The sequence below is a fragment of the Biomphalaria glabrata genome, chromosome 2 (assembly GCF_947242115.1).
Source record: "Biomphalaria glabrata chromosome 2, xgBioGlab47.1, whole genome shotgun sequence".
Classification (NCBI taxonomy): domain Eukaryota; kingdom Metazoa; phylum Mollusca; class Gastropoda; family Planorbidae; genus Biomphalaria; species Biomphalaria glabrata.
This window is the reverse complement of record NC_074712.1, coordinates 57324584-57339555: the sequence shown is the minus strand read 5'-3', so window position 1 is coordinate 57339555 and position 14972 is coordinate 57324584. Positions and strand designations below refer to the sequence as shown.

The 14972-nt window shown below is 35.4% G+C and overlaps 1 protein-coding gene across 2 annotated transcripts in view; it reads left to right on the top strand.

Annotated features, from left to right (window-relative positions):
• LOC106052774 (E3 ubiquitin-protein ligase UBR4-like) overlaps nucleotides 1–8565 on the top strand; it is a 68066-nt gene extending 59501 nt beyond the window's left edge. For both annotated transcript variants that reach the window (XM_056021610.1, XM_056021611.1), the window contains exons 108-120: nucleotides 339–448; nucleotides 667–766; nucleotides 888–1016; nucleotides 1206–1295; nucleotides 1388–1510; nucleotides 2297–2430; nucleotides 2700–2825; nucleotides 3368–3562; nucleotides 3886–3970; nucleotides 4252–4394; nucleotides 4841–4943; nucleotides 6514–6673; nucleotides 7373–8565. In XM_056021610.1, the coding sequence (XP_055877585.1) occupies nucleotides 339–448; nucleotides 667–766; nucleotides 888–1016; nucleotides 1206–1295; nucleotides 1388–1510; nucleotides 2297–2430; nucleotides 2700–2825; nucleotides 3368–3562; nucleotides 3886–3970; nucleotides 4252–4394; nucleotides 4841–4943; nucleotides 6514–6673; nucleotides 7373–7437 (1563 nt within the window). In that variant the 3' untranslated portion in view covers nucleotides 7438–8565. The remainder of the gene's footprint in view (nucleotides 1–338; nucleotides 449–666; nucleotides 767–887; nucleotides 1017–1205; nucleotides 1296–1387; nucleotides 1511–2296; nucleotides 2431–2699; nucleotides 2826–3367; nucleotides 3563–3885; nucleotides 3971–4251; nucleotides 4395–4840; nucleotides 4944–6513; nucleotides 6674–7372) is intronic.
• The last annotated feature ends 6407 nt before the right edge of the window (nucleotides 8566–14972 follow it).

The following is a 14972-nucleotide window of genomic DNA, read 5'->3' as shown; positions in this document are numbered from 1 at the left end:
TTTACCAATGCCAGTTTGAGTTTTGTTTCAAAAATTTTTAACACTTACTTTTTTTGCTGTTCTAATATTTTTTGCATGTAAAAAGAATGTTTAAATATCAGGGTAAATAATTTTCTTCTTAGGGATATTGTATTTTACTTTAGCAACAGCCAGTTTAATTCAAATTCCTATCTCCATCTGAAACCCCTAGTTAGAAAACACTTTCCTTCTTTTATCTTCAGATTCAAGGACATTGCCTTTTTTCTGTTCACTAGTCCTCCCTTTTTGTGATCACACTTTTATAATTGACTAGTTTGTGTTTCTGTACTCAAGATTTCTGTTTTTATTATAATCTCCAGAGCAATGCTAATGGTATGCGTTTGAAGAATCTTATTTTAGAGAATGGTATTGTCCAGACAGCAGTTGGGTACATTTTAAAACATGCTCCTGAGATCAAGACTATGTTGGCGTAAGTTTAAGCTTGTATCTCAATGTTTCATCTTTCATTTTTTTTTTTATATTAAATCCTCCATAACTTAATCAAATTTATCTCAGTGTCTTATACCATAATAGTTTGATTTGATCCTCCACAATTGTAATAATTTTAAAAGCTTTCTATATTTATATAAATTGCAATGACGACTAACTTGCTTGTAAATTGCCTATTGCCATGTCCTGTCTCTGCAGAACTGACTCGGATGTGTGGAAAGAGTTTTTGTCAAAGCCAAGTCTGTCCTATGTTCTGAGGATGTTGACTGGACTGTGTACCAAACATGTTCCTACACAGGTTAGTGATAAAACTCAAGTTTGTTTTGTTGACTAAGTTTTTACAATTTTAACAGAAACATAAAAAAGCTAGTGAATAACAATGGAAGTGATTGAAATGTGTTGTGTTTGTCTTTCTTCAGACTGTGATCTCCGAGTCTTGTATTCCAATACTACACAAACTGGAACAAGTCTCCTCTGATCAACATGTTGGTACTCTGGCAGAGAACTTGTTGGATGCTCTCAAGTCGAATGAACAGGCTGCTAAGAAGGTAGAAGAGTTTAGAGATCAGTCGTAATAAAAAAAAATGTTACATAGTTGTATTTTAATAGACGCTAGGAAACAATATATTACAATATTTGAGATTTGTCTTCTCTACTAAAACTTTTGGAGTTTGTAGTTTGCTTTTGTTTGTTTTTTTATGTTGAAATGTTCTCACGCTGTATAAACATTTGTACAGATTGAAGATGTTCGTCAACAAACAAAGACAGAGAAGAAACGTTTAGCAATGGCTGTCAGAAAGAAACAACTTGGTGCACTAGGCATGACTGTAAGTCTAACATTCCATTGTGATCACTAGTGTCAATTTATCTCTTTATACTATTGAGACTTTAGTGTCTTCTCTTTATTGCTTCTGTTTAGACCAACGAGAAAGGTCAGGTGACAGTGAAGTCATCAGTGCTGAAACAAATGGAGGACCTGAAAGAGGAGACAGGTCTGACCTGTTGTATCTGTAGAGAAGGTTATAGATACCAGCCACAGAAGGTAAGAGTATTTCATTTCTGATTTTCTTTTTTTTTAAATTGCTTTTGTGTTGTACGTCTCTCATGCTATAACAAGCTCAGCTCTATCTCTTTGGGGGGGGGGGGGGGGGGGGGGATATCTGGTGCAAGGTTGAAATGCTGCCTTTAGCTGCTTAACAAGCACATCCCTCTTGATACACTGTTATGTGTGGTCAATTATACGTTATTTCTCCCACACCCATTCTTGGATTAGGTTGAAATTTTGTTCAATTATTTCTTTTACCTGACAACACAAGAGTCAATAAAGAAAATTAACCAATTAGTTAGTTAATTAACTATTGGTAATTAAAATAATTTTGCTTGGTATCTTGAATAAGTTAAAGAAATCATGCTTGACAGATGTGGTGTTATAAGTTGAATTAGTCCCCTTGAGAACTCTTGAGCCCTGAGTGAACATTTTTTGTATGCATTTAAAAAACGATCATGTAAACATTTATCAAGATACCCCCCTTCTTCCCTCTCTTTCGCAACTGGTCCAGACAGTGATAGGATCATAGCACATTGAGGAAGCTGAAATCTAAACAAAAAACATTTGATAAAATATTTCTAATTGCACTGATTTATTAGGTCTAGGTCAATCATACATAATATTTAAAGACTGATCCAAATTGATTGATACAATTAAACTTAGTGTAGGCTTTGTTTTTTAAAGTATATATTATGTTTTTTCTTGTTTCTATTTTGTATTACATCCCATTGATGAATACGAAATGATGCTCTACAATAAACTCTTGATGTAATGTTGTAGGTACTGGCCATCTACACCTTTTCTAGACGCAGCAATATGGAGGACTATGAGAGCAAGGCCAGGAAATCTGTGGGCTACTCCACAGTCACTCATTTTAATGTCATTCATGTGGACTGTCACACAGCTGCGGTCAGGTTAGAATTGTTTGATTTGGCCTGATAAGAATGGCTTGATTTGGTCTGATAGATAGTCACTTTTTATTATTATTCTTTTAATTGTTTTAATGTCAAGTGAAAGTTGGCATTATTGTCCAATATCATTTTAACAATCAATCAATGTCTGTCTAGATTTCACTACCAAAAGAAAGTTTCATTCTAAAGCACTTTTTAAATGTGGCAGAAGAAAGCATTGTAAAGTTTAACCACACAGTATAAACCTAAAAACTGTTTTGTTTTGTTGTTAGACATGCCAGAGGGAGAGAAGAATGGGAGAGTGCTGCTCTACAAAATGCCAATACCAGATGTAATGGTTTGCTGCCACTATGGGGACCTCAGGTACAGGAAAGTGCATTCGCTAGTTGTCTAGCCAGGTAAGTCCTCACATTGGTGATAAGTGCTCTCTGATACTTTATGTTATGTTTTTACTAAATGACAGAATCATGTCCTCAACTTTCATTTCAATGACCCCTCTATCTTACAATGGTTTAGACCAGACTTTGACACAGGGTTCACCCAATGCAGGGAGGAAGAAGAAACAATGTCTCATTTTCTTTGTGACCATCCCAGACTTTCAACAGGTCTGGGAAACTTTTTGCTCTTGGTCCATATGGTATTTTATACATATTCTGACAGCTGTAACATTTTTCCTTTGTCCAAAGCTTTTGTGAGAGAGGATTTGAGCCTCTCATTTCGTAACTTAAATGGAGTTTGATGATGATCTAAAACATAAAAAAAAAAAAAACTAACCCTAATACCCAAACAAAACCATCATGTTCCTACTGTAGATGACTGTTAGAAGTTGCTTAAACAATGGCCTAATTTCCTATATTTTATAAAATGTTGACATTATCATTTTGAACAACTTAATTGTTTGTGCTGTTGATAATCAAAAGTAACATTCACTGTCCGACAGGCACAACAACTACCTCCAGGAGTGTACAGGAATCAGAGACTTGAATTACAGCTACAACATTCATGATTTGAAGCTGCTGCTGCTGAGGTTTGCCCAGGAAAAGTCTTTCAGTGAGGACAGTGGTGGTGGAGGACCTCAGTCCAACATGTACCTTGTACCCTTCATCATGCACAATGTCCTGTATGCTATCAACACGTAGGTCCACCCACTAGTTGTCTTTCTTTAGTACTTTTTGTAACTGTTTTTCTTTATTTAATAATTTTTTTTTTTTAAATTCATGTTTTTTTTTTAAATGTAATTTGCTATAGGAAAGAAAATGAAAAGTAAAATAGATTTTAAAATCTGTTTTAGTGGTAATCTTTCTCATTATAGTTAATATTTCAGTCAAAAAACAAATTTAGGTTAGGTCTGATGACTAAAAGATTTCTGATTTCTGGCTTGTTTTGTAAATCAAAATTAAAAACAAATAATCTAGAAAGTAGTTCTGTTGTTAAATGTCTTTATTTCTTTTCACATAGAACAAGAGCCTCCAGTAGAGAAGAGAAAAATTTGACCAGCTTCCTAGAAATGCCTGCACAAAAATGGGTGGAAAATTCTGGAGAGGTAAACTGTCAAGTTTATTTGGCAACTTTTAGTCAATGTAGACAGGAAAATGTATCATAAGTGGGGGGGTGTCATTTATTTATGGAAAGATTGTGCACATGTAGATATCTAAAACCTTGCTGTTAGATGTAAGGACAATATAATATCTGCAGTTTATAGAGTTACAAGTTCAAATGTATCAATATAGACATAGTTCACATGACAGCGTGAGATATGTGTCTTGTAAATGCAACTTGCTTGTAAACCATTTTTTAAAAATAATGTCATTTATCTTTGATCAGGCGGAAGGTGTTCTCTACAGCACAGCTCTCTCCATGCACATCCTGGCACCAACTAAATGGAAGGAAATCAGGAAGAAAATTTTGGAAAGGATCCTGATAACTGGTCACATTAGGGCCCTGTGTCCATTAGATGCCCAGCAGAAGTAAGGGAAAGCCATGTGGATACAATATTAACTCTTTCTCTCCGTAATTAGTTTCCACATTCCAATGGAATTATTCATTTTGCTCATTTGTGTGTTCACTACCTTGTTATGATTAAACTTCATTAACTTTTTTGTATGCAATCAGAAAATGTTATATAACGTATATAATTATAGAAGAATGCAAGCTCTTTTTATATAACACAAATTTAAGTTTATAAAACCAAAGTTTAATTTAATCGGGTCAAATCAACATTGGTATTGTCAGTTAGGAGTGAAAGAGTTAACCAAAAGAAAATGTTCTTTTTATCAGTACTTTGTTGTTAATTCCACTTTAGATTAAAAAAAAATCATCCTTGTATTAGCTTGAGGCTTTAATAGAACCTTTTTTTTTGTTGTTTATGTTAACAAACTTTGTAACATTTATTTCAAACTGTTCTGTGATGTAGCATCCCGCCACTGACTGACAGAACTGTCCAAGCTTATTCCACATACAAAGTGCTGCTCATCTACTTTGGTCTGGCCAATGCATTCTTTGACAAAGTTTTTGTGGTAGGCTCAAAGTTTTGTTGTATTTTTTTGGTGTATATATGTGCGCATGTTTTAAAGATATTAGCTGAACTACTGGTGTGACTTTTCTTCAGTTTAACCTCTCTTGTTTATATTTTTCTTTAGAATAATTCCATTGAAAATGAATGAGCCAGTAATGACCACCAAGGCCATAATTTTAGTCACAGCTTAATATGGCTAACTGTAAAACCTTTTTTATCATTTTTTTAGCTGGAGATTTTAGCCAATATCCAAATGAGGTAACTGCTGATGCACTTAAGACCTAATGATCTATAGGGTGGATGATGCAAAGGTCATCTGTTTCTGTGGTCCATGGTTTACAATGACCAACCGGGCCTTTACTTTTCCCCAACTAATGTCAGGTACCCATTAGAGCTGGGTGGACTCAGAGGCGCCCTAAAGATAGCAAAATTTAAAATCCCAGGATTCAAACCCATGACCCCACTCAGCCACCTCCTACTTTGGGCTTTTGTAAGTGATACAATTTGGCTGAGACCACATTATTTGGATGATAATTGTTGACTATTCTGCAAATTGACTAAAAAATGTTTTAGTTGTAAACACTGGTCACCAATTTTTTGCACATTGACTTAACAATTCCTGTCCAATGCACAGTCCATCTAGTCATGACATCCAGTGGTATGAGTTCAGGAATGGATAGCAATATAAAAGAGTGTATAGTTCTTGAAAAAGACAAATCCTAACTTGCTGAGTTTTTGTGTGGAATACATAAATGAGCTCAGTGATGTTTTTCTGAAGTAGAGTAGCTGGTGACTTTATAAACATTAATTTCACTTAACTAAAACAATTATGACATTTGGCATTTTCACAATACATTTTAAACACAGTTATCTCCTCTTTGTTTACATTTTGATCCTTCAGATTGGTTTACAATCTTTAATTGAATAATATACAGTAACATGATAAAAAAAAAAGGAAATAATGTTATAAAGAAATGTGAGAATGGTAAAAAAAAATTTGGAATGATTTTGAACTAAATAGACAGACTAAACAATTGCAAGGCTGCCATAGTGAAATATCCCTGTTGCCAACTAAATAATTGAAAATTGCATTGGAACAGCATGTTTATTTATAGCATGCTTAGTGCACTCTGATTCAATCTCTTTGGGAGGAGGGGGTATGTGGGAGAAGGTGTTTGTGCTGATTTGGGTGCCCAGCTAACATAACTATGTTGGAGTTGAATCCCACCTTGAATTACTTTGTGATACTATTTTTTAAAAAAGTTTTGAAATTAGATTTTACATTGGGAAAAAGTGGACCAACATTTGTTTACATTTTTTAAATACACAAGCAGCGTTTACGAACTTTTCACACCATAATATATACCCTGACATATTTATAATTATCAGCCATAGATCAGATTTTCCAATATGCTTAAAAATAAAGTTTTCTTTTGATATTGTTGCTTTTAAACTATCCCCTTGCCCTAAGAATTTTTAGTCATAGGGAGATTTTAATCAGAATTGAAAATGAAGTTCTGATTTGTGCATACAATGTGCTTAAATGATGAAATGTCTTTTGTGCCCTCCAGAAAGTACAGCAGGGAGAGAATGTGTTGTGGACCAAAGCTTTGTTTGAGTTTATCAGGCACAATGACAAGCAGATTTTGGATCTTTGTGACCAGGTCCTAAGGGTCTACCAGGAGGAATTGTTGACCTGTGAGTCATTGGCAGAGTTTATTGATGTCATTGGTAAGTGCATTTTGATCTGGTACAGGTGTTAATGAAAGTTGATTGCATTATCTTAGTGTAGACCTGCATTTCTAGAACTGAATAATTATTCTTATGTCAAATGTCAGAATACATTGCTAGTAGCAGAGGGATACAGATTTATGGAAAATGTCAGGGTATATTGCTAGTGGGAGTACGATACAGATTTATGGAAAATGTCAGGGTACATTGCTAGTAGAAATAGGGTATAAATTTATGTATTTGTTATTTTGTAATTTAGAACCTAAAAGTAGTTATGTTTAGACAAAAACTAATGATGACTGTTTTAAGGTATAGAGAAAGTTTGTAAACCTACAAGTCAATATGGCAATATTTGGTCAATGTATCAATAAAAACAGAGTAGAGTATATCTAGTTTGTAACATGACATAGTAGAGTATATCTAGTTTGTAACATAACATAGTAGAGTATATCTTGTTTGTAACATGACATAGTAGAGTATATCTAGTTTGTAACATAACATAGTAGAGTATATCTTGTTTGTAACATAACATAGTAGAGTATATCTTGTTTGTAACATGACATAGTAGAGTATATCTAGTTTGTAACATGACATAGTAGAGTATATCTAGTTTGTAACATGACATAGTAGAGTATATCTAGTTTGTAACATAACAGAGTAGAGTATATCTAGTAATATTCTTTTTTTTATATTATGCAGGTATGTTGGATGAGATAAACGATCCTCCAGAATTTATAAAAACCTGCCTGCAGAGTATACCTTAGAGGAAAAAAAGACAGAAACCCCCCTTTTTAAAAATTTTTTTATTATAATTATTTGCATTTTGACGTTTGATATTATGTTGGATTAATTTTATAGTATTTTATAATTTGAAAGATACAGTCTGAAAAATCTATTTTGACAGGATGTTAGTTCTGAAATATAGTCTTACTAAGACAGTTATCTTCTTGCTTGCTATACATTTCTTAAGTTAAAGTTATTAAGACTAAGTGATTTTTATATTAACAAGTCAGTCATTATTTACTGTTGTACACATTTTTACTTATCAGCTTTTTTTTTTTTATATTAAATTAAATTTCAATAATTGTCAATGTATTTATAACTGATAAATGAAAGAAATGTCAAGATTTGAGCGACAAGACAGACGACGTAAAATTTGATCCATGCTACTAGGCATCATGATTACCTGTAGTAAAAGGACTGTTAGATATGTAACCATGGAGATACATTCCGGGACATTACACTGGCTGTATGTTTTTGTCTTCATGTCTGTCAGGAGGTCATGTTGACACCAAGACATAAGTTTTCTACTTGGTTTCATAACATCCATTTCATTGTTTTTTTGCTCTTTTGACTAGAAGTTTTTGGGCGCTTGCAAAGTCTTTTGAATCACTCACTGCACTCATTTTCTAAGCTTTGTGAAGATCCAATCAAGAAACCGAAGCTTCTGGTGGCTATCTCTAGGCTTGATTAGATGCCTACTTGTGTACAGGTTGCTTGTCTCCACTTTGTCACACGATCGCCATATTTTTATTTAGAACCTTGATTCCATAAAGTGACTGCTCAATTATCCAAAATAAAATTGTCTATTGATGTACCACAGTTGTCTCTGAGGATAGCAAGAGCAGGTAATAATCAGCCATCTTGTAGCTGAGAGTTATAGGCCCTTACAACCAATTAAGACTTGAAGACGGTAATGTAAACACAATTTGCTATAACTATAAATGATGACATATTGCACAGAATTATTATTACACTCATTGAATGTGTCAGTCAATGTTAGACACCAATCTGTGTTATACTTTTGTTTCTCTTCATATTTTGTATCTATTATGTTGCTTCTAGTTTGTTTTTAAAAGTTGTGCATTCAATATTAAAATACTTGAAGCCAACAGTCTTTGAATGTGTAGCTATTTTATATTATCTAGACATTGGACAGGTCTTTATACTGTTTGTTTTGGATAACACTCTTCACATTAGCAGACTTCATCGGCTTTTGGTGATCTTTAAACTTAAAGAATACTTCTCTTGTTAAATCATTCTAATTTATTTATTTATTTATTTTTTTTTACTGTATTAAAAAAAATGAAAGCTGTTCAAAGAAATCCCTATTTTAAAATGTGTAAGTTAGTTCCACTGCAATTAGATCTAGTGGTACACTATTAACACTACAAATATCAATTGCCACTATTAACAAAAATCAACTTTTAGCAGACGTGACTATGTAATACATAGACGTGTGATCTTTAAAATCTAGAAACACATTTTAAGCATTGAAGAAAAAAAATCCCCAATTAACCCTTTTCACCCGGCCTTTGAATATTTCTATTTAAAAATACTTTGCTAAGTACTTGCCATTACACTAGTCACGAAGTCTTTGTGACATGGTCTGGAATGCTATCTCAAATAAACAAGGTGATTGAACGGAGAAATCAAATTTCTGTGTGTGTGGTGAAGGAACTCCATCTACTTTCACTTTCAAGTTATCTCCCCTGCGAGACACTCAAAGTACACCAGGTCACGTGTGTGATAGTCTGTACACTTGATACGAAATTAACTTTCCTTTTCTTTACGTAAGGGGTGGGCGCACTGAATAGCAGTATTTGTGTGAAGCGTGTGTATGGTTATATTTTCAAGGGCCCTGAATTGCATTATTATAGTTATCACTAGTCGACCGGCGGCGTAGCATACGCCACTATTTTGCAGGGCCGGCCATAGGCCACAGCAACCTATCCGACCGCAGTGGGCCCCACACTTTCATAGGACTCGCGCTAATTCTATGTGTAAATTATTAAATAAAACCATTTTATAACTTATTTCTCGCGGCCTCCACATTTACCAAGAGCTCCTGGAAATCTCCTGAAATTGCAAAATATATGAAAAAGTCATGGAAATCACCGGAAATTATTAAAAATCTTTTGAAAACTCATACAAATCTCATGAAGTATATAGACAAAAATTGTCATTTTGGGGTGTCATTCTATATAGAAAACGTCGATCCTACGGGCGATATATAAAAACGGCATTATGCATTAGCCATAATTGTGTAATCTGGTGAAAGAAGCTTCTCGCGCCTCAAACTAATGAAGAATTACTTTAGTTCAACAATTCTCGTAGATAGATTGAAACAGTTTTAAATTGTTGCTGTTGAGCGTGATCTATGTTGGAAACAAAATTTTCATGATACACTATGACTTTGCTACACGCAAGGCTCGTAAAGTTCGTGGGATAACTCTATCCGTAGAAATAAAAGAGTGATCGTTCCTTTACTTCTTCTTCTCGTCCAAACTCTTGAGCAAAGAAGAGAATTATATATATATAGATTATATTTAGTATAGGCATAGAATACCGGTATGATAAAATTTTTTTTTTGCCTTGGAGGACAAATCCTTCCCAGCTATCTTTCGATTTGATGTATGGGAAAGTTTCTTTGAACAAGATTGAGTAGTGAAGTTATCTTGGTAAATGTATTTACGTCTTGCGGAGTTGTGGTCAGTGTTAGCGCCCAATAAAATAGCAGGTTAAACACCGTCCACCAATTTACGATAGAAGAGTTATAAGAAAGTTCTTCCCATGCCAAAACGTTGATTTGTATCGACGGAGCACTGGCAGCAGCATGGATTAACGGCGTTTTCTTGGTATTTCGGTAATGAAAATGCAGATATCTCTGGCACTGATTAGATGTGTTTGTGCGTTGGATTTGTTGATTTGTCCCTGTTATTAAGAGAGACCCAGTGCCTGTATCTAACGTCATTGTCAGCAAATAGGCCTACATTATGTACAGTCTAGACTCTAGACATCGACAAACTACGTGGCCAAGGCTACGATGGCTGATGGGTAGCATTCAGAACTGTGTTCAGGCTAGCAGTCCTTGTCCGTTGCGCGTCCGACAGACTTAAACTTGTTATCATTGACCTGAATGACGTTTCAGGTACACGTAATGCTGTTGGTGTCATCAAGAAGAGTATTTGCTTCTTCCGTAACATTTCATAGCCATTCCTGATAGCGCGCGCTTCTTACATTATACACTAGCGAAAGGTCACGCATGCGCAGGACATAACATTATTACATTCGCTTCATTTATAACATTATCATTTTCTTTAATTGTTCCTAATACACTATATAAGTGATACGCAGAATGAGGACCCACGGGCCGCGGGTACTATATGGCTCGTTCACTATAAATGTCACTAGAGTCAATTTTTCCCAAACGATTTTCGTTCGCTTTCTTTCATTACAATTTTTAATGTTTAATTCCACATTGTATTAATTACAACATTTTAATCCTACCCATGTTATTTACGTTTCATTCTACTCTTTTTAAGTACGTCATAATTTGTTTAATTTCCCCCTTCTTCAATATGAATTACTACAGGCACGATAATGTTAGAAATTATATTTTCTCTCATCTCTCACACATGACTTCAGAAGCTGAAGAATAGGGGATTTTCATACGTAGCGGAAAACCTATCAATAGCAAGTTTTGGGTATATCCGATGTACAAGATAAAGAAACTGTTTGTAGGCTATGTCCCACATACTAATATATAATATATATACCCCGACTGGAAAACAAAGACAAATCTACTACATACGCAAAAATTCCACTTATTGACCTGATTCATATGTCCTTAAGGTCCGAGAACGTCCCGTTCCCTATTATGGACCTCTTGACCAAGGAAAGGCTTATTGACTTATTGACCACGAGATCTCTTAAACTGTCGTGAGTATCCGCATGAAATTTCGTACACAGGTTCCCTTTACCTTCAAGGTGCGCATTAAGAACCAGTTTTGACAGAAGCCTTTCCAATTCTTTTGTCAGCTCAGTGTCTAAATCTAGGTTGCTGACTATTGTTGTTCCCAAGTAGGTCAATTCCTGCACCACTTTTAGGGTATGATTTCCAATATGTATCTTGGGTATTTCTGCGATATCTTGTGCCAGGATTTTTGTCTTGAAGAGGCTAAACTCTTGACAAGCAGCTGCCAGAGCATTCACATGCCTCTGCAATCCTTCTTGTGAATAAGCTATGAGTGCCGCTTCGTCGGTGAACAGCAGTTCCCTAATCAAGATACGCCGCCTCTTCGTTTTGGCTTTAATGCGTGCCAGACTAAAAAGCTTTCCATCGGATCTACTGTGGATATATACTCCATCTTTCAGGGATTTAAAAGCGCTGGTGAGTACAACTGAAAAGAAGATGCCGAATAGTGTTGGAGCCAGAACACATCCTTGTTTTATTCCGCTCTTGATGGAGAATGAACTGTACAGTGCCCTACATATTTTCATGTTAAGCTAACACTTGTTTCGTGTAGTTTGTTTGGGCAGCCGATTCTCTCTAATACCGCAAACATACCCTTTCTGTTGACAAGGTCAAAAGCCTTGGTCTAATCAATAATTGCTATAAAGAGGGACTGCCTTTGTTCTCTGCTCTTCTCCTGTAACTGCTGCAAGGAGAAAATCATTATCTGTTGTGGATCTACCGGTCCTAAAGCCGCACTGCAACTCTGGATAAACTCGTTCTGCCAAGATCAGCAGCCGCTTCAGCATTACTCTAGCATAAGCCTTTCCAACAATGCTAAGAAGTGAAATACCTACGTATTTTTAAAGCAATTTTTTTTCTTTTTTCTAAATGTACTTATTATTCAATATGCCTTACACCATTTCCACTTACTTTTAGACACGGTCTAAAAAAAAAAATAAAAAAAAAATACATAGCGGGAACATGGACACATTCAATATGTGTGTTTGGGTGGCGTTATAAAGCGGGTCTTTCTAATTGTCTCGAGTCGAGAATGTGACCTATTTTGACCAGTTTCTAGAAGCCCAGGTCAAGTCAGTGCTGACCAAAGTAAACAAGTTAATTTTAGTCATCCAATCAGAGTAAGTGGTTTACGGAAAAAAATAGCATACGTCAGCTTCTAGAAGGTCACAGTTAATAAAATAATTAGGGAAGAAGTTTCTGTGATTCTGGAAAGTACGATTGAAAAAAATATAAATTAGGGGAAAGTGTTAGTCGGAGTCCTCGCATAGTAAAGGTTTTGTAGATTAATAGGTCCTCGCACTGTAACGGTCTTTGCTTAGTAACGGTCTTGTGTTTGTTTGAGTTTAAATATTTGCGGGTCCATTAATTGAAGTTACATTAGTTGAAGTTGTTGTTGTATCTTTAAGTTTTATTTTATGAAGAATCAAGTGAATACACTTTCCAAGTCAAAAGTCTAAGTGGGAGAAATTACTATGCGCAGGTAAAAAAAATGGGGAGTTCCGGGAGCGAAAAAGAAAGAGGGGGGATAGAGTGAGAGAGAGACAGAGACAGAGACATGGTAAGAGAGAAAGGGCCTTGAAATTTCAGTGTAACAGATTCACTAATTCACTATAGATAAGTGATCTAGATTCTTGCTTGGTGACATGAATAAGTAAATGTACTCATCTATATGTGACTCTATAGGTGCGGTGGTTGAGTGATAAAGCGCTTGGCTTCCGAACCGATGGGTCCCGGGTTCAAATCCTGGTGAAGACTGGGATTTTTAATATTGGAATTTTTAGATCGACTATGAGCTTATCCATTAGTTGGGGAAAAGTATAAGCGGTTTGTTTTTGTGCTGGTCACATGACACCTCTGTTAACCGTGGGCCACAGAAACATATGTTTCAAACCTTTACATTTTCTGCCCCTTAGATCGTTTATATGTGAATATAACCATATATTTCACGGAGGATTGTATTAGAAGTTAAACCTAATAATCTATTCCCAGAAAAACCCAGAAAAATAAAAACAAAGAAAAAAAGCTTGTTCGGCAGTGATCATGGCTTTGAATCAAATAATGGGAGCACATCTCAGAAAAAAAAAAAAAGATAAATATCTAATAGAACAAAATCTACCACCGCATTAGTTGGTAACGTTTATGAGTCATAGGGCCGATTACTTGTGAGTGCCACATGCTAGATGGTACAAACGATGATACATACGACAAACAATATATGCATCAAACACTGAACCATAATTTACACACAAAAAAAAAACAACTTATATAATACTCAGAAAGTCATAAGATTAAGCCGCCAGACATATTCCACATACTTGGAACAAATTCATACCTGCTCTTTCAACCTTAGTGTCATTTGAGTTATAGCATGGGATGGGTTGCCTGAATCAGCCAGAAAAACTAAAGACAGATTTTAAGTCACTGATCAACATGCATGCATGGATGCGCTTAGGACGTAATTATCTTCTCTTATAAAAATACGTCTGTAATGTATATGATAAGATTTAATCAACTCTTCTATATCTTAATGTAACAATACTTTTCTTTACACTAGTTTGCAGGATTGATTGATTCGTTTGTCTCCGTGTATCAATAAATTTTGTGTCAGATTTTGAGCTCTTTAGATACAATATCAAAAAGGGTGAAGAAGATGACGCATGTCAAATTGTTGAATTTCCGACTTACGGATATTTGGGAATCATAGAGCAGTTGTCCTGATTTTTTTATTACCTCTGCAATGAATGTTCATGTCTATGTTCAGAATGTTTATATTAAGAATCCATCTGCTGTGTATTTCAAAAATAAAATTTGTTTTCCTTGTGACAAAGACAAATACGATTGTTGACATGAAACTGTAGGCCTATGACTGGTACCACGAACAGGGTAAACTCCTGCAACTGATACTGACAGAGAGAATAGATTTTGAAATTGATTGATAATACGAGAAAAGAGATCTACCACTGTATTGGTTCTTCTGTACTATTGGTTTCCTCGGCTGTTTATGTCTTTCTGTTGCTAAAAATAAACTCGACCTTAAACTTTAACCTTCTATTTTTAAACGGGAAAAAAATGACTTCATAAAAGGGTGAGAGATTAAATAAACATTTTTTTTTTCTTTTATCGTTTACTCTTGTCTTTTAGATTCAGTTGTACTCATGATCCAGATGTATTGTCAACGAAAGGGGGGGGGGGGTGGAATGTTTTCAGCGATTCCGTCATTAGTTTTCTGTTGCTATAGTAACCGAGGAGGAAAAAAACCACATCATTGATGGGCGATGAGAGAATGATTGAAAAAAAAAGTCAGGTGTCTTCGTTATGTTCTCAGTGTGTGTGTATGTTTGTGTGTGTGTGTGTGTTAGGTGAGCAGTATCGATCCTGCTCATGCCAGGCTGAGGAAGAAGACACACACGTTTATCGTCCCTCCAAAACTCCCCCTCCCCCCTCTCGTCCACCGACTCCTTTCTGCAACTCTCGCCACGACGCCCCCTTTCCCATTTTTTCCCCCAATCTCACGTGCCCCCATGTCCCCTACGCCATTGT